This window comes from Phyllopteryx taeniolatus, chromosome 21, assembly GCF_024500385.1.
Source record: "Phyllopteryx taeniolatus isolate TA_2022b chromosome 21, UOR_Ptae_1.2, whole genome shotgun sequence".
NCBI lineage: Eukaryota > Metazoa > Chordata > Actinopteri > Syngnathiformes > Syngnathidae > Phyllopteryx > Phyllopteryx taeniolatus.
The window spans coordinates 16,683,284-16,708,866 of NC_084522.1; the positions used below are offsets into that span (position 1 = coordinate 16,683,284).

The window sequence follows — 25,583 nt, forward strand, 5'->3', positions numbered from 1 at the left end:
TGTGCAATGCTTTTACTCTTCCGTATGCAAAACGGTTCGGTTCCACTGCGTCGGTTCGGTCCGCATGTGTCCCTGTTCGGTTTGTAGTAGGGGTGGGCGCATTGATCTAAATATCGATACTATCGATACCAAGCTGAGTATTGGTATCGCATCGATACTAGCGTGATGTATTGTATTGTGCAATGGAAGGTACTTTTTTGTTGTGATGTTGACATTGCTATATTTATATTTTTGGTTACATTGCTGCTTTTTGGCTTACTGTGTTATTTTGACAAGTGACTTTTATTCTGAAACAATTGTGGTTGTAGAAGAATTATTTTATTATTCAATTGTTAACATTTTTTCTATTGTGGTTAAAAAAAAAACAATGAGTATTGCCTAAAAACCTAAAAACATTTTTGTCCAATGTTCTGTATTCATCGCACATGCTTTGACGTTGACCAAAAAGTAAACCTCATGAAATTCGGTTGAGACATGAACAAGTTCTAATTCAGTTCGAATGTACATGCATTGCCTTTGATAGGACACATTACCGTAGTTTTCCGGGTACGGCGCGGCTGACCAGGAAGACCGCTACTGTGCAAGCAGACAACAGGGCAATGGAGCGAGCATTGGCAGGTTTCAAGCACTTTTGAATGAAATGAAAATAAACGATCACGGCAACGAATAAATTAATTGTCAACAATTTGGAGCATCAACGTCGTTGTAACTAGGGTTGGGCATCGAGAATCAAGAACCGATTGGAACGTGGACTAAGATTCCGGTTCTCCCAGAATCGTTCAAATAAAAAAAAGTTCGGTTCCTAAAGTTTGCAGACCCCGAAGAAAAAAGTGGCGAAAACCAACAAAGAAGAATGCACACAAAGACATGCTTGTGCCCAACGGCCGCGGCAGACAAAAGTGTTTCTTAACTTTGTTAAAATAAATGACCAGTCACCTCAGTGCAACACTTGGATTAAGATTATTTTGCGCTTTTAGCGGTGGCGTGGGAAGTTATTTTTAGTGCCAAAATGCTGAGTTCTGCTGCGTATTCTTCAGAATTAAAGGCTACACACTTAAAATATCAAGTGAAGTTAAAACTTATATAAACCAAAATAACTATTTTAACAATGCTGATTTACCTTTTAGCTGAAGCAATAATTAATGAATATTAGGTCAATTGGGTTATTGCCTTTGAGTTCATTGGTTTGATATTGATACTGGTTGATAAAGAAGGCCGAGTCAAATGTTCATTTTAGTTTAAGCTGCAGGCTGCTAAGAAAATGGATGTTCGTAATTTGGACACCCGTTATTTCAACCATGCAATATTTTTTGACGCAGCCCCCTAAAAAGAATCGGGGGCGAGAATCGTTTGGAACCGGAATCGAAATGGAGAATCGGTACCGGAATCGCTCAAATTCAAACGATGCCCAACCCTAATTGTGACTCATCATGGCAGCCCTAGTTTTGACTAGTGCTTACATACGATATATTCTTGCTTTAACAATTTTGGGGTTGAATTCCTCTTTAAGAAGACAATGAATAAAACATGCACACATTCTGAATATTCCTGCAAAATAGCATAACAAAAAAAAACGACAGATATATTTAGACTTCTGTCGAGAAATCTGTAATCCTATGCGTTGCAGTGATGCTGTTTTTACAGAAGAGAGTCATGTGAAGTGCTTTGGTGTTATATAATGCGGTCTTTCCAACTATGTGTTTAGAGTTTACAACATTATTTCCCCCCACAGGCGTATTGATTGTTGAGTTCAACCAGGAATGTTTCATCTCTAATTGGGTTAACATGAGGTGAAAAACTGTGAGAGAAACAAGACCCTCAGCGGTGTTAAGACGCTGTGTTTTCGTGTCAGGTCGACTCAGACCCAGCTCTGAAGTTGGAGGGTGATGAGGATGGTTTGGGCCGAGATGCAGCAACAGGCGAAAGCCCTGTAGTCAAACCAAAGAATCCACGTGTAAAGAAGGACAAGAAAGAACCAGGTTAGAATTTGATACTGACTCTTGGTGCTTTGGCTGTGGCATCAAATAGATGTGCCCTGCGATGGCTGGAGACCAGTTCAAGGCCCGAAGATAGCCGGGATAGGCTCCAGCACGCCCACGACTCTAGCGAGGATACGCGATATGGGAAATGAATGAATGAATGACATTTGTTTGTTCATGCAGGCGTTCCCAGAGTGAGAAAAACACCAGGACCCAAAGGAACTCCTGTAAAGAAGGTGAAAAAAAGAAATCCCTGGTCTGAAGATGAGTCCAATTCAGACAGTGATCTGGAGAATAGTCAGCCTGTCATCCCTAGAGAGACCAAATCTCAAAGGGCATCAGGTATGGTTGACCATTCAAATGCCAGTCTGGTATGAATAACATAGCATTGTGTGTCTTGGGTGATCAGAGTGTGAGCATGAACAGGTTCCTACGCGAGCATGGGAGTATGGAATTTGATTTCATACATTTCCAGGTCAGGAAAAGTATGGAAAATGGAAACTATTGTATGGGAAAATATTCATGTTTCCAAGACTGTTACAACAGCCTAATCCATCTAAAAAGAAACGAATAGAAGCTTAAATTTTCACAAATATTTGTTTTTATTTATTACCAACCTTTTTTGCCATAAGGCGCACGGTGACCGACTGGTTAGCACATCTGCCACACAGTTCTGAGGACCCGGGTTCAAATCCGGCCTCGGCCGTGTGGACTTTGCATGTTCTCCCCTTGCCTGCGTGGGTTTTCTCCGGGTACTCCGGTTTCCTCCCACATCCCAAAAACATGCATGGTAGGTTAATTGAATACTTTCAATTGTCCATAGGTGTGAATGTGAGTTCACCAAGAGTTCTCCAGTCAGTCTTCGTCTTGTTCATTGTTGAGAAACACCTCTCAGCTATGGCATTGGAGAAGGGTATTACCCTGGGATAGTGCATGATAAGTTTCAGCTAGGGATAGGTTTCATCTTACATAACATGCAGTCGACTCTAAACGTCTTCAGGTTATTTGACAAAATGGCCCATCTCTTTCAAAATCTGTCTATTGATTTCACCCCATTCAGTCAATATCCCTGATAGCAAGATGTCCATGTCAGACTGAGACCTTCATTCATGGGCATTGTTTGAAGTTGTTGATGCGCCTCAGTAACTTCGGAATCGCAGTCTGGATCTAAAATAAAACCTTCAGTAGAACTGACTGGTGAAGAAGATCAGACTCAAATTCAAGTCTGGGAGCCAGATTGAACAGGCTTGCCATCAGGGCTGATATGCTTCATTATAGTTTCATGGAAATGTGTAGCTGCTTGCTTAATGGTACATGTCCAGCAACTTTGCACACTTCAAGACACCGGTATCTACAACCCCAATTCCAATGAAGTTGGGACGTTACATAAACATATGCTGCCATCCAAGCGACGTCTTTTTCATGGACGCACGCCCCTGCTTATTTCAGCAAGACGATGCCAAACCAAATTCTGCACGTCTTACAACAGCGTGGCTTCGTAGTAAAAGAGTGCGAGTACTAGACTGGCCAGCCTGCAGTCCAGACCTGTCTCCCATTGAAAATGTGTGGCGTATTATGAAGCGTAAAATACGACAACGGAGAAGCTGTACATCAAGCAAGAATGGGAAAGAATTCCACCTACAAAGCTTCAACAATTAGTGTCCTCGGTTCCCAAACGTTTATTGAATGTTGTTAAAAGAAAAGAAAAGGTGATGTAACACAGTGGTAAACATGACCCTGGGCCAGCATTTTAGGAACGTGTTGCAGCCATACAATTCTAAGTTGATGATTATTTGCTCAAAACAATAAAGATTATCAGTTTGAACGTGAAATATCTTGTCTTTGTAGTGTATTCAATGAAATATAGGTCGAACATGATTTGCAAATCATTGTTTTCTCTTTTTATTTATGTTTAACACAATGTCCCAACTTCATTGGAATTGGGGTTGTAAAATCTGACTGTCTTTTAACGTATCAGGCCAGGGGAGGTCCCTGTGTTTGCATCCCGTGCTCACTCACTGTCCTCAGAGACAGGGAGAGCAGCGGACTGCAGATGCGAGGAGTTGAATGGTTTCTTTGATACGTTAACTCTTCATTTTGACAATAAAGAGGTGTCATTGTAAGCTGAGGCTACTATATATTGTCCTTTTTCTGTGAAGAGGATGGCGTGTACCAGTGGTAAGGCTGCTCTTCAGCTAGCATTAGCACGCATTTCCTTGATCAGGATAGACATAATATCGATTGCTGTGGGCTAATTTCGAGGTCTGGACTTCCGAGTGACACAAGTTAAAATCAGAACATCGGGCAGTCCTACACCCGACCATATTCAAAAGTTCACAGGGGTGGATTGAAGCTGTCTGGCGGTAAGGTCGACGGGATATTCAGTTGTATGCGCTTTCAGATGCTGGTCGCTCGTTGCATGTTTCAGATCGCGTATTCGAATCTGTCAGTTCAAACCAACATGACAGAAATAATGGGTGCTAACTTACTGTAATTAAATGACTTTATTGTAATTCAATTACTTCACCCACACCGAAACTTTAGAGCATGATTCGACAGAGCGCCGGTGCACTCCGTCAGTGCTAGCAGTAGCTTGCTAGGCTACATAACGTTTTGTTGTCTGCTTGCGAGCCATATCCTATTCAAAGTACGTGAACATACCTCAAGCGAGCCTTAAACAAACGTCAGGAGTCGGCGCGATCCTCTCTTGTTGTCGTCGCCATGGTAACGAGTGTGTCCGGTCGCATTTGAGCTGACAAGACAAAGCCCAATGATCGTAAAAAACAGGATGCGGTGGCATATCGGAATACAAGATTTTATTGCAGTAGTCTGACATAGTGCCATTGTGAAAGAGCAAATTTGTCTTGTAGTCTGATCCGGGCATGACGTGCTGTCTGTCCCACACCGCCGACATGTTGTTTTTTAAAAATAACTTCATTGGCCGTCAGATATTTACAGTACTACGTCAAAAGACACGCGACAGGGCTAAAAAGAAACTTGCTTTTGGATTAAAATACACTGTGCACGACGCGGAGTAAATTGCGAATTATGACATTAAAGCCGATCACCATAAAACGCTAATTATCGGCCGATACCGATCAAGCCGATAAAACGGTGTGAAGTCTAATAATATGTCATGTTGAACCGTTGAATTGACGGGGAAGACACGATATTAGACACGACCTACAGTCACGGTTTGATAATGATATTGTGCCATAGTGCCATAAATTAACCATAAATGTGAAATAAGCATAAATATTCAATACCACATACGGTACATTCAACAAGATAGGTAATATTAAGGGGTAAAAAAGGGCTAATAATGATGATGCATTCAATGAACTGCATTCTACGATTTAGATGATTCGATGGCTACTGTCCACATATTTATGAATGAAATAAGTTTGATCCCAGCCCACATGTCGGCGGAGCTCGTGTATCGTCTGCTCGCTCTGTGAGGAGGCAGCAAGACCATGTTCTGGCATCGCAGTGGACACCGCGGTGTACGGACAGCGGATTTAAAATGGGACGTTTGCGCCGATGTGGGCGTCCACACAGTGGCTTCAATCCTCTCCAATCGAAGCAGGTCACAGCATACCATTTAAAAGCAGCTCAAATTGTCTCCCGTATGGCGAAAGAGGTTTCAGCCACTCGTGCGAGGCTGAAGCAACGAACCCTGGCGGAATTCCCGTATTCAATACAGAATGAGCTGGTGAAAAATGGCTGGCGATCGAAATGTGTCCGCAGACCTCATTGACTTAAAACCCCTCCCACACGGATTTCTCCGTGGCTTTCCGAGACTGATTTTGTTGGCTTCGTGGCTAAGAAACAGTCTGACGCAAACAAGGGTCATCAGCGTACAAACATATAAAACTTAAAAGAGTCCACAGCGATACTCATTTCTTTGACCCACACACTGCTTCTTTCTTTTAGCGTCCAAGCCAAAATACACGTTTGACTTCTCAGAGGAGGAAGATGAGAGGGATAACGAGGAAGAGGATAATGATGACGATGACGACCCTGTGGCCACGTTTAAAGACGAACCCAATGCATCCGAAATGAAGGGGCAAGACAGCGACCTCGATGATGACTTTGATTACGATGAAGACTCAAACTCTGCCCGCAACCAAAAGAGCATGTAATACGAACCATTTTTTGGACATTTACTAACCTAATTCTTAACTATTTGGTGTGCTTTGTAAGACCCCGATCATCTGCGGCCCCTTGTTGCTTATTTCCCTTCTTCCCCGTCACCTTACACGTCTGCAGTCAGAAACTACATATAAATCACAGACTTAATCATCATTTTGAATACATTTGTATTCTTCTTTTCTAGGTCTGGGCTTGTGGCGAAAAAGAAAGAGACAACCGCAATCTTCTCTGCTAAATCTGCCTTCTCAGAAAAGAGCAACGACAGCGGTGAGCGGCAACTTTGTACATCCAGTCGAAACCAGAAATTGACATACGCTATATTTTTTCCTCCTGAAAAGCCATATGAGTTATCAGAATTTAATGACATTCTACTAGTTAGCGTTCGTAGTGTCAGCTCGCGTTATTGTAGCTCTCGACGTAACACTATGAGGCTGATCAACTAGCTCGACCTTATTGAGTCGGTACACAACTCTGATGATGTCGTACTATATCCTTCCACCATAATATAGTGCCCAACAACACACCATCCTTTCTTTGTGTCAGGCCTGGTACACACAAGGACTTTTCAAATCTTAAAAAAGGTTTTTTTTTTAATCTGTGACAAACTCCACACATGAAGATAAACAATTTTTGAACACGTTCCTTATTTAAGATTGTCAGCCCCGAGCTGTTTCGGACCCTATGTCCTATTTCGCAATACCATTACCAATGATCTTTTTTTCCTAACTCGGCTAACAATCACTAAAATGAACATTTGACTCAGGGTTCTTTAGAACCTGTATCAATATCAAACCTATGAACTAAAAGGCATATTTGTGTGTAACTAACCCAATTGACAATATTCCTTAATTCACGTTTCAGCTAAAAGTTCAATATAGCATTGTTAAAATAGTTATTTGCGACTCTTTGGTTTTCGCCACTTTCTTCTTTAGGGTCGGTGGACTGTAGGCATCGAAACTGGGAACCCAGATTTTTTTTTTTATTTTAACGATTCCGGGAGAACCGGAATGTTAGTCCCAGTTCCAATCGATTCTCGATGCTTGATGCCCAACTCCAGTTTCGGGTGACGCCGTGAGAGAGAGAGGATTTGAATTAATAGCGACCCGCTGCAATATGATTGGCTGCCTGCTGCAACTTCATTGACTGCTTCTGCCAGATAGGACACGCTATTCTCAACAGCACCGTCGAATACATGAGCACCACATATGCACGACACAGGCTAGTACATCGTTGTGCCTGACCAATGGCCACCATGTACCTGTATTGACGCTGGCCCGCTTCTTATTCATTTTAAATGGCAAATGTCCACCTTCAAATCATCTGGACTACTAAATCACGTACAGCTTTTGTTTTTACAGACAACATTATCATTATCAATGTTTGCATCACGTGAACGACGAATTGGAGTATAAAGAAGCCTTAAGAACCTTCCATCCATCCATCCATTTTCTGGACCGCTTATCCTCACTAGGGTCACGGGCATGCTGGAGCCTATCCCAGCTATCTTCGGGCGAGAGGCGGGGTACACCCTGAACTGGTCACCAGCCAAAAACAAACAACCATTCGCACTCACATTCACACCTACGGGCAATTTAGAGTCATCCATTAACCTAGCATGCATGTTTTGGGGATGTGGGAGGAAACCGGAGTGCCCGGAGAAAACCCACGCAGGCACGGGGAGAACATGCAAACTCCACACAGGCGGGGCCGGGATTGGAACCCCGGTCCTCAGAACTGTGAGACGGATGTGCTAACCTGTGAGTTGTGAGTGACGCCACCCAGGACCCAGGGTGGTCCCCGCCCCAACCGAAGCGCCCCGACCGGTCCCCATACATGCAAATCACTCGCCTTTCGGCAAAATGTTGCGTTTTGAACTCCAAATAGGCAATTTACGTGAATCGTATAGATCCGATGAGTTTTTCCCGAGGGGGGTGGAGTTCGCCCTTGCCAGATAAGTCACAGGAGTTGACGAGACCAGAAAAAACACTTCCGCTGCTAACAAGTAACGGTGCTATTACTCCGTTACAATGATCTAAATGCCGCTCACTACTTTTATTTATCAATTATTGCTCATTTATCAACTATTTCGTGTGCGAGACTACGAGTTTGACTTCCGCATCGGGCGCTGTTTCTAATTAAGCGCTAGTGACGTTTAAGTCGAGTTCACCAATCAAACGACAAGAAAGTCACATGACCTCACACGTCGGCTTCTATTGGGCTTCCCTGGCCTACGTATTAAAACTAGATTAGCCAGCCCGGCTGATTGTCGTGCCTACGTGGCGGCCATTTTGGGAAGGTTGTCGTTCCCGTGAAGGCAACGGCGCACTACTCTTGTTTACATTTAGATAAACAAAAACAACAGCTTTCATGTATTGTACAACCCCAATTCCAATGAAGTTGGGACGTGTTAAACATAAATAAAAACAATACAATGCTTAAAATGAAAAAAATGATTTGCAAATCGTGTTCAACCTATATTGAATTGAATGCACTACAAAGACAAGATATTTACTGTTCAAACGGATAAACTTAATTGTTTTGAGCAAATAATCATTAACTTAGAATTTTATGGCTGCAACACGTTCCAAAAAAGGCTCAGTCAAGGATATCACCACATGGGCTCAGGAACATGACTGTTGAACAGCTGAAGCTGTACATCAAGCACGAATGGGAAAGAATTCCACCTACAAAGCTTCAACAATTGGTGTCCTCGGTTCCCCAACGTTTATTGGATGTTGCTAAAAGAAAAGGTGATGAAACACAGCGGTAAACATGACCCTGCACCGGCTTTTTGGGAACGTGTTGCAGCCATACAATTCTAAGTTCATGATTATTTGCTAATCAAGTTGATCAGTTTGAACATGAAATATCTTGTCTTTGTAGTGTATTCAATGAAATACAGGTTGAACACGATTTGCAAATCATTGTATTCTGTTTTTATTGATTTTTAACACAACGTCCCAACTTCATTGGAATTGGGGTTGTCGTATTTGTCTGCCACTGTCTGCCCAAACATGGATACTTCAGCCCATGTATAACTTGAGAGCTCGCCGTGCAGTAAATTACCAATGTTTTTGTTGTTTTTATTTTTGTATTGTTTGTGCTATTGGCTCAGTAATAGAGTAACTATTTCACTGTGTACTTTTTACTCTGACGAATTTTTTTGGAGGACTACTTTTTACCTACCCTAACCCTATTGTCAAGTAACAGTACTCTTACTAATGCACGACGACGGAGCGATGTTAGGGATTATGTCACAACGCAGAATGAACTAACTTCAAATTCGGAAATGGCCAATAAAAAATACAGAAAACTACCGTGCTTAAAGAGGAGGATGCTATTCATGTGGCACAGCTTGGAGGAGGCATCAGGTGCAGGTGGAGATGGGCCTTTGGTGTTTGCATGTCTTGAGTCCCAAAGGGAGGGGCACGGGTGCCGGACCCCCCCCCCCATTTTGAACAAGAAAATAACAGGTCAATTAAAATGCGTCTGGAGATATCAATGTGAAATCATCCACGGCCACACAAGGCGCCCTCTGAACCAGAAATGAATTAATACATCACTGGAGATGTCATCTGGGAAACGGGGTCAGGTTAAAAGTATATTTTTATTAATAATACATATTTGTAATATAACGTTTATTAGTCCCGCAATGGGGAAAATTTCATTTGAGTAGCAATAGTGGAGATAGGAAATATAAATGTATACTATAAATAGCATGCAAGAGAAGACATCTATACAAGTACATTCCCAAAATAGAAATCTATTGTTTTTTTCCATAAACTATGCAATTTAATCTATCAGAAATGTTTTTTGGTTTGTTTGCAAAATAGAGTGCTGAGTTTTAATTGACATTTGAGATCTGAATAATCTGATTTAACTCACTCACTGCCATTGATGTCGACTTTTTTTTTTTTTTTTTTTGAAATCAAAGTTGAAAACAGAATTGGTAAAGGCGAATTATTTCAAAGACATATTTTTATTTCAAAGATATGGCGCGTCAAAATCTCATACTTTGATTCAGGCTGCAACTGCGTCCACCGTTATAGGGTTGAGGCAATAAAACATTAAAATAACAAATATGGAAGCCATAATTTATGAATTATTACGATTATAGAGTAATGATGTGCAATTGAACAGTATGCAGAATTATTTTTATCCTGTAACATAATATACCATCATAACTGTCCCACCAAATTTTGAAAATATATTAATTTGGACAAACTGGTCTGGAAGTGAATTTCTGTAGGTTGGCAGCTCTGGCGAATTCATGAATAGAAAACTGAAAATAGGCACAGATTCGCACGAGTCATCATGTCAGAAAAAAGGGAAATGGGTGGCGCCAACTTTTATGAGAAAATGATTGTCCTAACTTCCAATTTCTCCTCTCAGTCGTGGCCAAAGAATTCAATAACCAAACTCAGATTCGGGTAAAACACACTGACATAAAGCATAAGTAGCCACATAAGGAAATGCCCAAGGGCAACATTGAGCACAAAAATGCAGTCAAATTAATTCTTGACACTATGATTATTGCATAAAAAAAGGAAAGGAAGTGAAAAGGTTTGGAATCATTTGATATTATTTAAAAAAAATAAAAAATAAATAAAGACAAAATCCTGACTTCAGCCTCGGAATTGAAAATACTTTCTGATTTCCATATCCCTCAGTGCCAGCAGACAAATCTTTTGTGTTTTTAGCAAAATTGCTAAATACATAATTGCTTAAACCCATGAGCTTGGGTTTAAGGGACATCGGGTAGCGTCCTGTTGTTCATGCGCGCCGACTGCTGACGGCGCGTTAAAAGGTAGCTCGGAAAATCGCGTCCCGGAAGATGCATGTCTGATGAGTGCTCTGTGTTGAACTGTCACCGGACTGCAATCACATTCTCAACAAGATTGCTGAGGCCTGGTACTTTATTTGGAGACTTTATATTGAATATAAAGACAGGACAGTAGCCCATATTATATTCCTAATATGTACATCAATTAGGACTCTTCAATCAAGCATATTTCGTCAAATGTCCTGATAAAAAGAGTAACAATATCTATTTTCCAGTACTAACCTAACATTCTCTCTTTGTCGAGGTTACAGTACGGAGACATGACACAATGGGTTAATGTCGTTTCTATGCTTTTAGACCGGTCGAAATCTGACAGTGACGATGACAACAACAGAGTTCTCTCCGCGTTTTCAAGCACCTCTGCGTTTGACAGCCCGCCACTAGCAAAGAAAGGTAATGCATTTATTTGTGGAAATAACTCTTGATTACAGTGTGAAAGCTAACGCAAAGCATCACTTTATTGTAGGAAATGTCGGGCGCACACAGTAAATTCAGTGCGACGCGGCTGAATGCAACTGAACTATTTGGTCGCACTGCAGCTCCTGTAGTTTTCCGCACATATGTTGATGGGCAATCCAAATGCCTGGTCATATCTCATGATTATGAAATGTATCACTCTTTGTCATTGGAGCCATTTGATAAAATCATTTAAGTTCAGTTTTTTTCCCCCCTCATGAATGTACACACAGCCGTATTTACAGTATAAAACAGAATTGTGGAAATGTTTGCAGTTTTGTTTTTTTTTCAATGAAATATCACATGGCCGTGAAGTATTTCGAATGAGAATCATGAGAAACTGCCCGGAGAGCTCAGAGACAGAGTTGTGGAAAGGCACAGATGTGGCCAAGTTTACAAAAGAATTTCTGTTGGACTCCATAATCCTGAAATGGAAGACATTTGGGGCAACCACGACTCACTTTCTCGAGCTGGCACTCCGGCCAAACTGAGCAGCAACCCGAGGGAAGAGCCTTGGTGAGAGTGGTAAAGACAAACCCAAACCCAGCCTGACATAACTGGAGAGGATCCTCAAATCCAGGTTTGAAAAACTCATTATTCCCAAGAAGACTCCATGGCTGTATTAGCTCAAAAAGGTGTTTCTCCTCAATACTGAGCAAAGGGTCTGAATATTTATAACCATGGGATATTTCAGTTTTTCTTTAATATGTAAAAAGATGCATAATTCTGTTTTTACTGTCAATATGCTGTGCTGTGTGTACGCTACTGAGGGGGGGGGGGGGGGGGAAGACAAATGTTGAAGCAAATGGCTGCAATATGAAAAACAAACAATTCAACCTTGTATCTTTTGAAGCCCCACATACAATATGGCTATGCGCAAATGGGTGGTGACTTGAGTCCGCTGGACAAACAATGACACCGAATCGGAATTTTCGGATTTGAACCACGATGAATCGAAGAATAACATACTACTTACTTTATGCTGCAATGCCACCACACAACATTTACTTCCAAAAATACTCAATATTTCACGATTTTTTCGCCTTTGTTTATCACCGACCCCATTTGGCATCGACCCTGTTGGAGCCCTCCACCGCTTCCACAGAAGTAGGCGTGTAGCAGCCCACATTGTAATAAAATGTCATAGGCCTGGAACGTATTAAATGGCCAATAACGTAATGAAAGTCCTGAACGTAATAACCTTTGGCCAATAACCTAATAATAAAATAAAAAGCCTATATTGGCTGGTTAGTATGTTATTTGCCTGGTAAAAATAATAAATCTTTGCAAATGTAAATAACTGAATTTATTTACATTCACTTTTTTTCATGTAACTTTTTATTTTTGGATATGAATGCGCCGTTATTACGTTAGGAGCCATTACACGTCTATCACCGTAATTTGCCCTTTTTAAAATGTAATAGGCCCATAACGTAGCAATGATAAAAGTCCTAAACCTGAGGCCTGAACATGGAGAGAGGGAGAGCGAGAGAGAAATCTCTTTGATGGGGTGGGTAAACCGGGTTGTCGTAATCCCGCAGACGCCCGCAGCGGCATATTTAACCTGGGTTGTCTGTGCCTGTGGGCGGAAACAAAGAATCATATTTACCATTTCAGTGTAAATTTATAGCTCTCTGAAATTTCTTTTTACTTGTTTTTGAAAATTGGAGTCGTCTGATTTTGCACTGAAATGACATGAAAGACCTTTGAAACACAAGTTTGATTCCCCCCCCCACATTAGCCTCTTACTTGCGTAATAGATGAATTCAAATGATTAGCTTTAACCTACAACCAGAATTTTCCACACAAAAAAAACTCATTTTACTCAATTCACAGAAAATTCCGATTTCTCCTGTTGCAATTTGAACTCTTCATGATTTTCATGAAATCAACTCTTCCTGAGAGTTCCTCCTCCATTCTTCCCTCTGTCCCTAGGGTCTAAGAAGCCATCTGATGCAGTTCCTAAACCAAGGAAGACACCCACACCAAAAGCAAAGAAACCGGATAAATCCATCTGGGACTCTGACTCCGACACTGGGTCCAAGAAAGTAGCTCTTAAAAGTACAGGTAAAGTCATTAATTGCAAATACAGGGGGTCCTCAGTTTATGACTGAGTTCAGTTTCTATGACACTACTGTAGCCTGATTTTTTTATTATTATTTTTTTTTATCTAAGTTGGAACATATCTTTTATCGGTAACTATGCTGTAGTAAAGTCCTAATTAGAGCATTTGTATGAAAAGAACTTCAAGGGCAGAAATATAAAATAGTTAACGAAAAAATCTGGAACACCGGAGGTAACGACAAAACGCCATCACCGACCAAGGACTCCCTGTATTATAATAAAAGTCACCATCGGAGCAACATTTTTGGGACTTGATTGTTCTTCAACTTTGTGCAGGTAAAGGCCGAGGAAGAAAGAGAATGGCATCTGGCTCTGAGGATGATGATTATAGTCCAATAAAGAAAATGGAAAAACTGGTAGGCAGGGTGAGTATCTGAATCGCTGATCAAATATGAGATTTAAATCATGTTTCTGAATCCCAGAATGGGGAAATTTGCATCGTTTCACAGCAGCAATAGCGGGTATAGGAAATCAAAATGTCGGGTCACGCTCCGGGACCCGTCGCAGTGTTAGCACGCAGCCCATCCTGACTGCAAGCCGAGGAGCCGTGGCTCTGAGCGAGTACAAATTGTGCGTCCAAGAAATATACTGAGGGTTAAAAGTAGAAACAAGGTAAAAAAGTGAAGGCTTCTTTATACTCGCCCGGACGTCACTGCGGCTGTCCCTCAGCGTAGTTTGCCTTGATACTCGAGCGCAACCCACGCGCGCTGTTTTGAAAGTGCGCTGCAGTTCTCCTCCAAGTCGGGGGTGTCGCCACGGCTGGTATTGGCGAGGACGCCACAGGGTGGAGTTTCCACTGCATTTTTTGGGCCATTTCCATTTCCGGCCATTTTTTGACTTTCCTTTCAGTAACAAGGAACAAAGCCACATCAACGGCGACCTTGACAGAACAAATCGACCGAGATGACCAGATGATACGTTGAATTATGCAAATAATAGAAAAGTAGGATGACTTTTCTATGAGACAGGGCTTTGCCACCATCGTGGAGCATTTCAGAAAGAGCACAAAAACAACAAATGCAACCCCAATTCCAATGAAGTTGGGACGTTGTGTTAAACATAAATAAAAACGAAATACAATGATTTGCAAATCATGTTCGACCTATATTTAATTGAATACACTACAAAGACAAGATATTTCATGTTCAAACTGATAAACTTTATTGTTTTTAGCAAATAATCATTCACCTTTTCTTTTAACAATATTCAATAACCCATCCTGGAAGCCGTCACCTAATTGTGGTGGAGGGGTTTGTGTGTCCCAATGATCCTAGCAGCTAAGTTGTCTGGGGCTTCACGCCCCTGGCAGGGTCACCCATGGCAAACGGGTCCGAGCTGAGGAACCAGACAAAGCACGGCTCAAACACTCCTGTGATGAAAAATATAAGTGGATCGAGGTTTCCCTTGCCAGGACGCGGGTGACCGGGGCCCCCCTCTGGATCCAGGCCTGGAGGTGGGGCTCGAAGGCGAGTGCTTGGTGGCCGGGCCTGCAACCATGGGGCCCGCCCGGGCACAGCCCGAAAGGGTAACATGGGTCCCCCTTCCCATGGGCTCACCAAGGCAGGGACCTTGGCGATCCGATTCCCGGCTACAGAAGCTGGATCTCGGGACGTGGAATGTCACCTCTCTGGCAGGGAAGGATCCCGAGCTGGTGTGCGAGGTCGAGAAATTCCGACGAGATATAGTCGGGCTCGCCTCCACACACACCTTGGGCTCTGGTACCAGTCCTCTCGAGAGGGGTTGGATTCTCTTCCACTCTGGAGTTGCCCACGATGAGAGGCGCCGAGCAGGTGTGGGTATACTTATTTCCCCCCGGCTCGGCGCCTGTACGTTGGGCTTCAACCCGGTGGAAGAGAGGGTAGCCTCGCTCCGCCTTCGGGTGGGGGGGACGGGTCCTGACTGTTGTTGGTGCCTATGGGCCAAACAGCAGTTCAGAGTACCCACCCTTTTTGGAATCCTTGGAGGGGGTGCCGGAGAGCGCTCCCGCTGGGGACTCCATCGGTCTGCTGGGGGACTTCAATGCACATGTGGGCAATGACCGTTAGACCTGGAAGGGTGTGATTGGGAGGAACGCCCCCGCCCTCCGATCAGAACCCGAGTGGTGTTCTGTTATTGGACTTCTGTGCTCACCACGGATTGTCCATAACGAACACCATGTTCAAGCATAAGGGTGTCCACATGGGACACCCGAGGTCGATGTTCGATGATGGCCTTTGTGGTCGTGTCATCGGACTTGAGGCTGCATGTCTTGGACAGGCGGGTGAAGCGAGGTGCGGAGCTGTCAAGCGATCACCACTTGGTGGTGCTTTGGCTCCGACAGTGGGGGAAGATGCTGGTCTGACCTGACAGGCCCAAACGGGGGACTTCAATGCTCACGTGGGCAATGACAGTGAGACCTGGAAGGGCGTGATTGGGAAGAATGGCCCCCCCGATCAGAACCCGAGCGGTGTTCTGTTATTTGACTTCTGTGCTTATCACGGATTGTCGCAGTTCGAGCAGACCATGTTCCGCGCCTCCATTGCTGACGCGGCCGACCGAAGCTGTGGCCGTAAGGTGGTCGGTGCCTGTCGTGGCGGCAATCCCCGAACCCGTTGGTGGACACCAACGGAATGCAGCTTTGGTGGTCGCTGAAGCAAAAACTCTGGTATGGGAGGAGTTTGTTGAGGCCATGGACAAAGACTTCCGGGCGGCTTCGAGGAAATTCTGGTCCACCATCCAGCATCTCAGGAGGGGGAAACAGTGCACCACCAACACTGTGTATAGTGGGGATGGGGCGCTGCTGACCTCAACTCGGGACGTTGTGAGTTGGTGGGGAGAATACTTCGAAGACCTCCTCAATTCCACCTACACGCCTTCCCGTGAGGAAGCAGAGACTGGGTTCTCTGAGGCGGGCTCTCCTATCTCTGGGTTTGAGGTCACCGAGGTGGTTAAAAAACTCCTGGGGGTGGATGAGATTCGCCAGGAGTTCCTCAAGGCTCTGGATGTTGTAGGGCTGTCCTGGTTGACACGCCTCTGCAACATCGCGTGGACATCGGGACAGTGCCTCTGGATTGGCAGACTGGGGTAGTGGTCCCCCTTTTTAAGAAGGGGTACCGGAGGGTCTGTTCCAACTACAGGGGGATCACAATCTTCAGCCTCCCTGGCAAGGTCTATTCAGGGGTGTTGGAGAGGAGGGTCCATCGGGAAATCAAATCTCAGATTCAGGAGGAGCAGTGAGGTTTTTGTCCTGGCCGTGGAACAGTGGACCAGCTCTACACCCTTGGCAGGGTCCTTGAGGGTGCATGGGAGTTCGCCCAACCAGTCTACATGTGTTTTGTGGACTTGGAGAAGGCGTTCGACCGTGTCCCTCGGGGAGTCCTGTGGGGGTGCTTCGGGAGTATGGGGTACCGAACCCCCTGATACGGGCTGTTCGGTCCCTGTACGACCGGGTTTAGAGTTTCGTCCGCATATCCGGCAGTAAGTCGGACTCGTTTCCAGTGAGGGTTGGACTCCGTCAAGGCTCCCCTTTGTTACCGATTCTGTTCATAACTTTTATGGACAGAATTTCCTAGCGCAGCCGAGGCGTAGAGGGGTGGCCTCAGTATTGCATCTTTGCTTTTTGCAGATGATGTGGTTCTGTTGGCTTCATCAAGCCGTGATCTCTCACTGGAGCGCTTCGCAGCCGAGTGTAAAGCGGCTGGGATGAGAATCAGCACCTCCAAATCTGAGACCATGGTCCTCAGTCGGAAAAGGGTGGTGTGCTCTCTGCAGGTCGGGGATGAGATCCTGCCCCAAGTGGAGGAGTTCAAGTATCTTGGGGTCTTGTTCACGAGTGAGGGAAGAATGGAACGGGAGATCGACAGGCGGATCGGTGCAGCGTCTGCAGTGATGTGGACTTTGTATCGGTCCATTGTGGTAAAGAAGGAGCTAAGCTGAAAGGTGAAGCTCTCAATTTACTGGTCGATCCACGTTCCTACCCTCACCTATGGTCACGAGCTGTGGTTCGTAATGAGTTTCCTCCGCAGGTTGTCCGGGCTCTCCCTTAGAGATAGGGTGAGAAGCTCGGTCATGCGGGAGGATCTCAGAGTAGAGCCGCTGCTCCTTCACATCCAGAGGAGCCAGATGAGGTGGCTGCAGCATCTGATTCGGATGCCTCCCGGACGCCTCCCTGGTGAGGTGTTCCGGGCACGTCCCAACGGGAGGAGACCCCGGGGACGACCCAGGACACGCTGGAGAGACTACATCTCTCGGCTGGCCTGGGAACGCCTCGGAAGAGCTGGATGAAGTGGCTGGGGAGAGGGAAGTCTGGGCGAGACAATGGGAGACAGGTCTGGACTGCAGGCAGGCCAGACCAGACTGTTGTAACACGTGCAGAATGTGGTTTGGCATTGTCTTGCTGAAATAAGCAGGGGCGTCCATGAAAAAGTATTCTGGTTTTACTTGTGTTTAAGACAACGTCCCAACTTCATTGGAATTGGGGTTGTAGGACTTTGGGCAATTTGCGCCTTTAAATAACCCAACATGCATGTTTTTCCAATGAGGAGTACCTCGAGAGAAAAAAAAGCACATGCAAACTGCACAGGAAGAATAGATACTATGTATTAGAATAAAGCTATTTATTGGATAGATCTTTATTAATAAAGGAAGCAAACTCATATTAGTAATGAATGTGACAAGGTTTCCCAAAAATGACATTGTGTCCAAATGCTGAATCTGGTTCGAAAGACCACTTCAACCTGTAACACAGACACAAACTGGTATTAAAAATGGTGATTCAAGTGCTTCCATGTGGGGTTCATAATTGCCAAATGTAAGTTTTGACAGATGAATGATTTCAGTTTTCTTTTCTTTCTTTTCTTTGGAAACAGAAGTCTCACAATCCTCCATCCGATGACGAGAATGACAGCAACAGCCACGGCGGCATGCAAGCTCAGTTCCGGCCGGGCCGTGCAAAGAAGGAGGTCAAGTACTTTTCGGAGTCAGACAACGATCAAGACGACATGTTCAACTAAATCCGCTTTTGACCATTTTCACTCCCCTTGTATGGAATTCTTTTACTCCCACAGACTTTATACATTAACTCTTTAAATTGTATTTTGTTAATTGTATTGTTTTCCATTTTTTTGATGTGTAGTTTGAAAATGTTTACAGGTTTCTTTATGTTCATTGATATGTTCCGTATTTGTCCAAGGCAGCTTTTAGAAGTTTAGAAAAGCTTTTAATTGTTAAAGGATAATGTAACTTTTTGAACAAGAGTAAACAATGAAATGTGTCACCTCTGCTACTTTTGAATTATTCAAGACTGAACAATGAAGTCATATATGAGCAGTATTTACTCATTCAAAATATATTATTACTTCTGGAGGTTTATTACCAGAAAATAGCTCAAGATAAAAAAAAATGTCACATATTTAACATTTGAACACCAACAAAACATATTGGCACTTGTTTCAAACAGTTTGAATGAATGTCAGCCTGACAAAAAAGTTGTAAAAGTGGGCTACGGGATGAATGTATCCGACACAACAGTAGTTCTTCATAACCTGGGTTAGGGCTTTCGACCCTTTTTCAGCTCACAGCAAATCTTAACTGTTGTGCTTACTGTTATGAACAGGGCCGGCAATAAGGGGGCACGGCTCCCCTGAAACAAACGCCGTGCCCCCCTCAAATCAAATCTGCACAATCGCGCATGCTTCCTCGAGTGTCCTCCGCTTTGTGCTGTGTGTCGGCTGTCTGATCCACTGTCTGCAGTGAGGCTGCAGATTTGGCCACAGACATTTTTTGTTGAAGGAACTATGTTCATCTTTAAAATTGAAGTGCATTCATCATTTTTGTGCGCATTTGTGTCATGATATTGTTTGAGGAGTCTAATGTAGGTGATTTGAGCCTGCTGTCGCTATGTGAAGTTCAGACTGAACGCGCTGCCGTTGGGCGATCATCAAGGTCGAGTCCGCCACCGGCTGTGGTGCAATTTGGAGTTTGAAAATAAGAGCAACAAACGGAGGTGCTCTGTTTGCTGCTTGAAAATTGCTGGCCTAACATCGTTTTGATAGAATAGAAAGCTTTTTTGTTTCACTATACAAAACTAGTGTACGTATTGGTCCTATTTTATGTGTGCTTTGCCTATTTGGACTTTTTTGTCCTTCTCTCTGAGAAAAACACACCCGCGCAGAGTATTTAACACGTCACCATTTTTCTCACTAAATATATTTCCAAAAGTGCTATTGACATGAACATTTCACCAGATGTTGGGAACAACCCAAGTAATCCATACAAACAAAGAAAGTAGAACAAATAAGTTATGTGTAAAACTGTGAAATGACACAGGGAAAAAGTATTCAACACATGAAGAAAGGAAGGTGCAAAAAGGCATGGAAAGCCAAGACAACGCCTAAAATCTATCAATAACAGCAATTCAGCCCCTTGTCAGTGTAAATGAATATCAGCTGGTTTAGTCCTAACTGTTGGCCTACAAAAAGGTCTCATTGCCGAGGTGTGAGTCAAGACACATCTCATGATGGGTAAGAGCAGAGTGCTGTCTCAAGACCATCGCAAACTAATGGTTGCAAAACATAACGATGGCATTGGTTACAGGCGCATAGCTAAGCTTACGAACGTTCCAGTGAGCATACATAAGTGGAACGGCAATCATACAACCATAAATTTGCCTCGATCAGATTTCTGACAGAGGAGCGCAAAGAATAATCAGAAGTCGTCCAAGAACCGAGGACCACCTGTGGGGAGCTGGAATTAACGGGTACTGTTGTCACAAGCAAAACGAGTAATGTAGTCCGCCGCCATGGCCTGTATGCACGCTCACCAAGCAAGACCCCATTGCTGAAAAAAAATTGCATGTCAAAGCTCGTTTAAACTTTGAACAACAACATATGGACAAGCCAGTTCAATACTAGGAGAATATAGTCTGGTCTGATGAGAGCAAAATGGAACTGTTTGGATGCCATAATGCACACCACGTTTTGAGGAGAGATGGCACTCCACCCTAAAAACACCATACCAACAGTGACATTCTGAGGAACATGATGGTGTAGGGCTGCTTTTCGGCATATAGTACTGGGAAACTTCACATTACTGAAGGAAGTATGAATGGGCAAATGTACTGAGACATTCTTGACAAGAATCTGCTGCCATCTACGAGGAGAATGCAAATGAAACAAGGGTGGACATTTCAGCAAGATAATGATCCAAAACATACTGCCAAGGAAAGTCTCAATTGGTTTCAAAGAAAAAAAAATAGACCTGCTAGAATGGCCCAGCCAATCACCTGACTTGAATCCAATCGAAAATCTATGGAAAGAACTGAAACTCAAGGTCCATAAAAGAAGCCCGTGGAACCTTCAAGATTGGAAGACTGCTTGTGTGGAGGAACGGGCCAAAATTACACCAGAGCAATGCATGCGACTAGTTTCTCCATGCAGGAGGCGAGTTGCAAACAAAGGCTTTAGTACAAAGTATTAACATACAATTAAATAACAGTGGCTGGAGGAGCAAAGCTTGTGATGCAGTGGCCGGAAGATCGTGTGTGTACACGGTACAAGATTGCAACTCTGTTTGGCTGTGTGCTTTCATGAAAAGTGAGGAGCTACACATGTATAAGTGCTCTTTTTACAATAACCAGTACCTATGTGTTAATATTAGTGCTTTACCAAACATTAACCCCCTCAAGCATAGGCGTAATTTACAGGGGGGAACACTGTAAATGACACTTGGCTGGCCCAATCAGGTTACTTAGAAACGTTTGGAACCACAGATTAAGATTAGCGGCGGCACCTTGGGTGACTGGTTAGCACATGTGCCTCACAGTTCTGAGGATCCGGGTTCAAATCCGGCTTCACAGTTATCCACTCACGATTACTCAATCACACGAGCTATTCACTCACACTCTCTCCGTCCACCTGACCGTTACCTGACTTGCTTCTCTTTAAAAAGAACTTATACATCTTGTCCCCCTGTCTTTTCCTTTCTCAACGGACCCTATGAAAATAAAAACGGGCCAGTTTTGTCACCCTCAGCATCACTTACAATTGCACAATGTTAACAAATCCCCACTACAAGCCTAACAAATGTCAGGGGATAAAGACCACTGTAGATGTACGTTCAATATTGAAACTTTCAGCTTCTCAGTGGTTCCCAACTGGTTTGGCCTCAGGACCCAAAATCTAACATAGTCATTAAGTCACAACTCAAATTTATTTCACAAAAATATAGCCCAGTAATACAGAAGCCTTTATGCACTATTGAGTTGTGATATATATATATATATATATATATATATATATATATATATATATATATATATGAAAACATGAATGTATGTACCTTTCAGTATTAATGGTTCCTTCACAGGTGTGTAATGAAGGAACCTTGTTTTTTATAATCATCTATTGCTTTCCAGGTTCCATGCGTGTTCGTTTTCGTGGAAGAACTACAATTATAACAACGTATTAAAAGTAAACCAATTTATTGCTGCTGCTGGGAATGTCTGGCAGAATCCCCTGTCAGAAGGAGTTTCAACTCCCACCTCAGGCAGAACTTCACCCACGTCTCGGGGGACATTGAGTCCGAGTGCGCCATTGCCGAAGGCGGCTGACCGGAGCTGTGGGCTCCATTGTCGTGGCGGCAATCCCACAACCCCTTGGGAGTGAGGTATACCGTCAAGCTGAAGAAGGAGTGCTATCGGGCCTTTTTGGTCTGTGGGACTCCTGAGCCAGCTAATGGGTACCGGCTGGCCAAGCGGAATGCAACTTTGATGGTTGCTGAGGCAAAAACTCGGATGTGGGAGGAGTTCGGTGAGGCCATGGAGAACGATTTTCGAATGGCTTCGAGGAAATTCTGGTCCACCATCAGGCGTCTCAGGAGGGGGAAGCAGTGCACCGTCAACACTGTATATTGTGAGGAAGGGGGACTGCTGACCTCGACTCGGGACGTTGTGAGGCGGTGGGGCGAATACTTCGAAGACCTCCTCAATTCCACCGACACTCCTTCCCATGAGGAAGTCGGGGTCTCTGAGGCGGGCTCCCCTATCTCTGGGGTTGAGGACACCGAGGTGGTTAAAAAGCTCCTCGGTGGCAAGGCCCCGGGGGTGGATGAGATTCCTAAGGGATCTGGATGTTGTGGGGCTGTCCTGGTTGACACGCCTCTGCAACATCGCGTTTCCATCGGGACACTGCCTCTGTATTGGCAGACTGGGCTGATGGTCCCCCTTTTTAAAAAAGGGGGACCAGAGGTTGTGTTCCAACTACAGGGGGATCACACTCCTCAGCCTCCCTTGTAAGGACTATTCAGGGGTGCTGGAGCGGAGGGTCTGTAAGGAACTCGAATCTCAGATTGGCTGTGGAACAGTGGACCAGTGCTACACCCTCGGCATGATCCTCGAGGGTGCATGGGAGTTCACCCAACCAGTCTACATAGGTTTTGTGGACTTGGAGAAGGCGTTCGACCATGTCTCTCGGGGAGTCCTGTGGGGGGTGCTTCGGGAGTATGGGGTACCGAACCCCCTGATACGGGCTGTTCGGTCCCTGTACGACCAGTTTTAGAGTTTGGTCCGCATTGCCGTCAGTAAGTCGGACTCGTTTCCGGTGAGAGTTGGACTCCGCCGAGGCTGCCCTTTGTCACCGATTCTGTTCATAACTTTTATGGACAGAAATTCTCGACGCAGCTGAGGCGTAGAGGGGGTCCGGTTTGGTGGCCTCAGTATTGCGTCTTTCCTTTTTGCAGATGATGTGGTTCTGTTGGCTTCATCAAGCCGTGATCTCCAACTCTCACTGGAGCAGTTCACAACAGAGTGTGAAGCGGCTGGCATGAGAATCAGCACCTCCAAATCTGAGACCATGGTCCTCAGTCAGAAAAGGGTGGACTGCCCTCTCCAGGTCGGGGATGGGATCCTGTCCCAAGTGGAGGAGTTCAAATATCTTGGGGTTTTGTTCATGAGTGAGGGAAGAATGTAACGGGAGATCGACAGGCGGATCGGTGCAGTGATGCGGACTTTGTATCGGTCCGTTGTGGTGAAGAAGGAGCTAAGCTGAAAGGTGAAGCTCTCTATTTACCAGTCGATTTATGTTCCTACTCTCACCTACGGTCACGAGCTGTGGGTCGTGACCGAGAGAACAAGATCCCGCATACAAGCGGCCGAAATGAGTTTCCTCCGCAGGGTGTCCGGGCTCTCCCTTAGAGATAGGGTGAGAAGCTCGGTCATCCGGGAGGGCCTCGGAGTAGAGCCGCTGCTCCTCCGCATTGAGAGGAGCCAGATGAGGTGGCTCGGGCATCTGTTTAGGATACCTCCTGGACGCCTCCCCGGTGAGGTGTTCCGGTTACGTCCCACCGGGAGGAGACCCCGGTGACGACCCAGGACACGCTGGAGAGACTACGTCTCTCGGCTTGCCTGGGAATACCTCGGGATCCCCTCGGAGGAGCTGGAGGAAATGGCAGGGGAGAAGCAAGGCTGGGCTTCCCTGCTAAAGCTACTGCCCCCGCGACCCGACCTTGGATAAGTGGAAGAAAATGGATGGATGACGTCGTTGAGAAATTTAAAAACAATTATTTACTCAATGTCATGAAGCATGGATGTTTATAATTACATTATACATATTTGTATTATTATTATTTTGTACGTCAGCCAATGAGTTTGCTGACTTGCTTTTATAAAACACCTATCCACTTGTGTATTTTTTTCAATGTCTATTGGCAAAAAAAAAAAAATAATGGTAGCTGCAAACAAATTTTCAATATGAACTCAATAATGTCAATAACATCATTGTGTTCATACTGAAATAGCATTTGACACAATCAAGTGTGGAAAACAACATTCATCATGTGGTGTCCGTTTTCCTAGATGCATTTGTGAAGGCGTTGATGGAAGTTGGCATGCATTCTCTCCAACATTGCTCTGTTGATTTGGGTGACTTCCTTTTTTTTCCAGTTACTCTGTAACAATTCTCCGGGCGAATCTCATCCACCCCCGGGGCCCTGCCACCGAGGAGCTTTTTAACTACCTCGGTGACCTCAAACCCAGAGAACCCACACTCTGCTTCTCCATGGGAAGGCGTGTCGGTGGAATTGAGGAGGTCTTCGAAGTATTCTCCCCATCGACTCACAACGTCCCGAGTCGAGGTCAGCAGCGCCCCATCCCCACTATACACAGTGTTGGTGGTGCACTGCTCCCCCCTCCTGAGACGCCGGATGGTGGACCAGAATTTCCTCGAAGCCATCCGGAAGTCTTTCTCCATGGCCTCACCGAACTCCTCCCATGCCCGGGTTTTCGCTTCAGCGACCACCAGAGCTGCATTCCGCTTGGCCACCCGGTACCCATCAGCTGCCTCAGGAGTCCCACAGGCCAAAAAGGCCCGATAGGACTCCTTCTTCAGCTTGACGGCATCCCTCACCGTTGGTGTCCACCAACGGGTTCGGGGATTGCCGCCACGACAGGCACCGACCACTATACGGCGACCGCTCCGGTCAGCCGCCTCAGCAATGGAGGCGCGGAACATGGTCCACTCGGACTCGATGTCCCCCGGCTCCCCCGGAACATGAGCAAAGTTCTGTCGGAGGTGGGAGTTGAAACTCCTTCTGACAGGGGATTCTGCCAGCAGACCCTCACAATACGTTTGGGCCTGCCACGTCGAACCGGCATCTTCCCCCACCATCGGAGCCAACTCACCACCAGGTGGTGATCAGTTGACCGCTCCACCCCTCTCTTCACCCGAGTGTCCAAGACATGCGGCCGCAAGTCCGATGACACGACCACAAAGTCGATCATTGAACTGCGACCTAGGGTGTCCTGGTGCCAAGTGCACGTGTGGACACCCTTATGCTTGAACATGGTGTTCGTTATGGACAATCCGTGACGAGCACAGAAGTCCAATAACAGAACACCGCTCAGGTTCTGATCGGGGGGGCCGTTCCTCCCAATCGCGTCCTTCCAGGTCTCACTGTCATTGCCCACGTGAGCATTGAAGTCCCCCAACAGAACAATGGAGTCCCCAGCGGGAGTGCTCTCCAGCACCCCCTCCAAGGACTCCAAAAAGGGTGGGTAC

General features: G+C 45.0%; 1 protein-coding gene across 2 annotated transcripts in view; it reads left to right on the forward strand.

The window, feature by feature from the left end:
* Window positions 1-18,805, forward strand: part of top2b (DNA topoisomerase II beta) — a 115,957-nt gene extending 97,152 nt beyond the window's left edge. For both annotated transcript variants that reach the window (XM_061760859.1, XM_061760860.1), the window contains 8 exons: window positions 1,853-1,979; window positions 2,163-2,321; window positions 5,913-6,117; window positions 6,316-6,398; window positions 11,272-11,367; window positions 13,366-13,497; window positions 13,831-13,919; window positions 18,402-18,805. In XM_061760859.1, coding sequence (XP_061616843.1) covers window positions 1,853-1,979; window positions 2,163-2,321; window positions 5,913-6,117; window positions 6,316-6,398; window positions 11,272-11,367; window positions 13,366-13,497; window positions 13,831-13,919; window positions 18,402-18,545 — 1,035 coding nt within the window. In that variant the 3' untranslated portion in view covers window positions 18,546-18,805. The remainder of the gene's footprint in view (window positions 1-1,852; window positions 1,980-2,162; window positions 2,322-5,912; window positions 6,118-6,315; window positions 6,399-11,271; window positions 11,368-13,365; window positions 13,498-13,830; window positions 13,920-18,401) is intronic.
* Window positions 18,806-25,583: the final 6,778 nt, after the last annotated feature.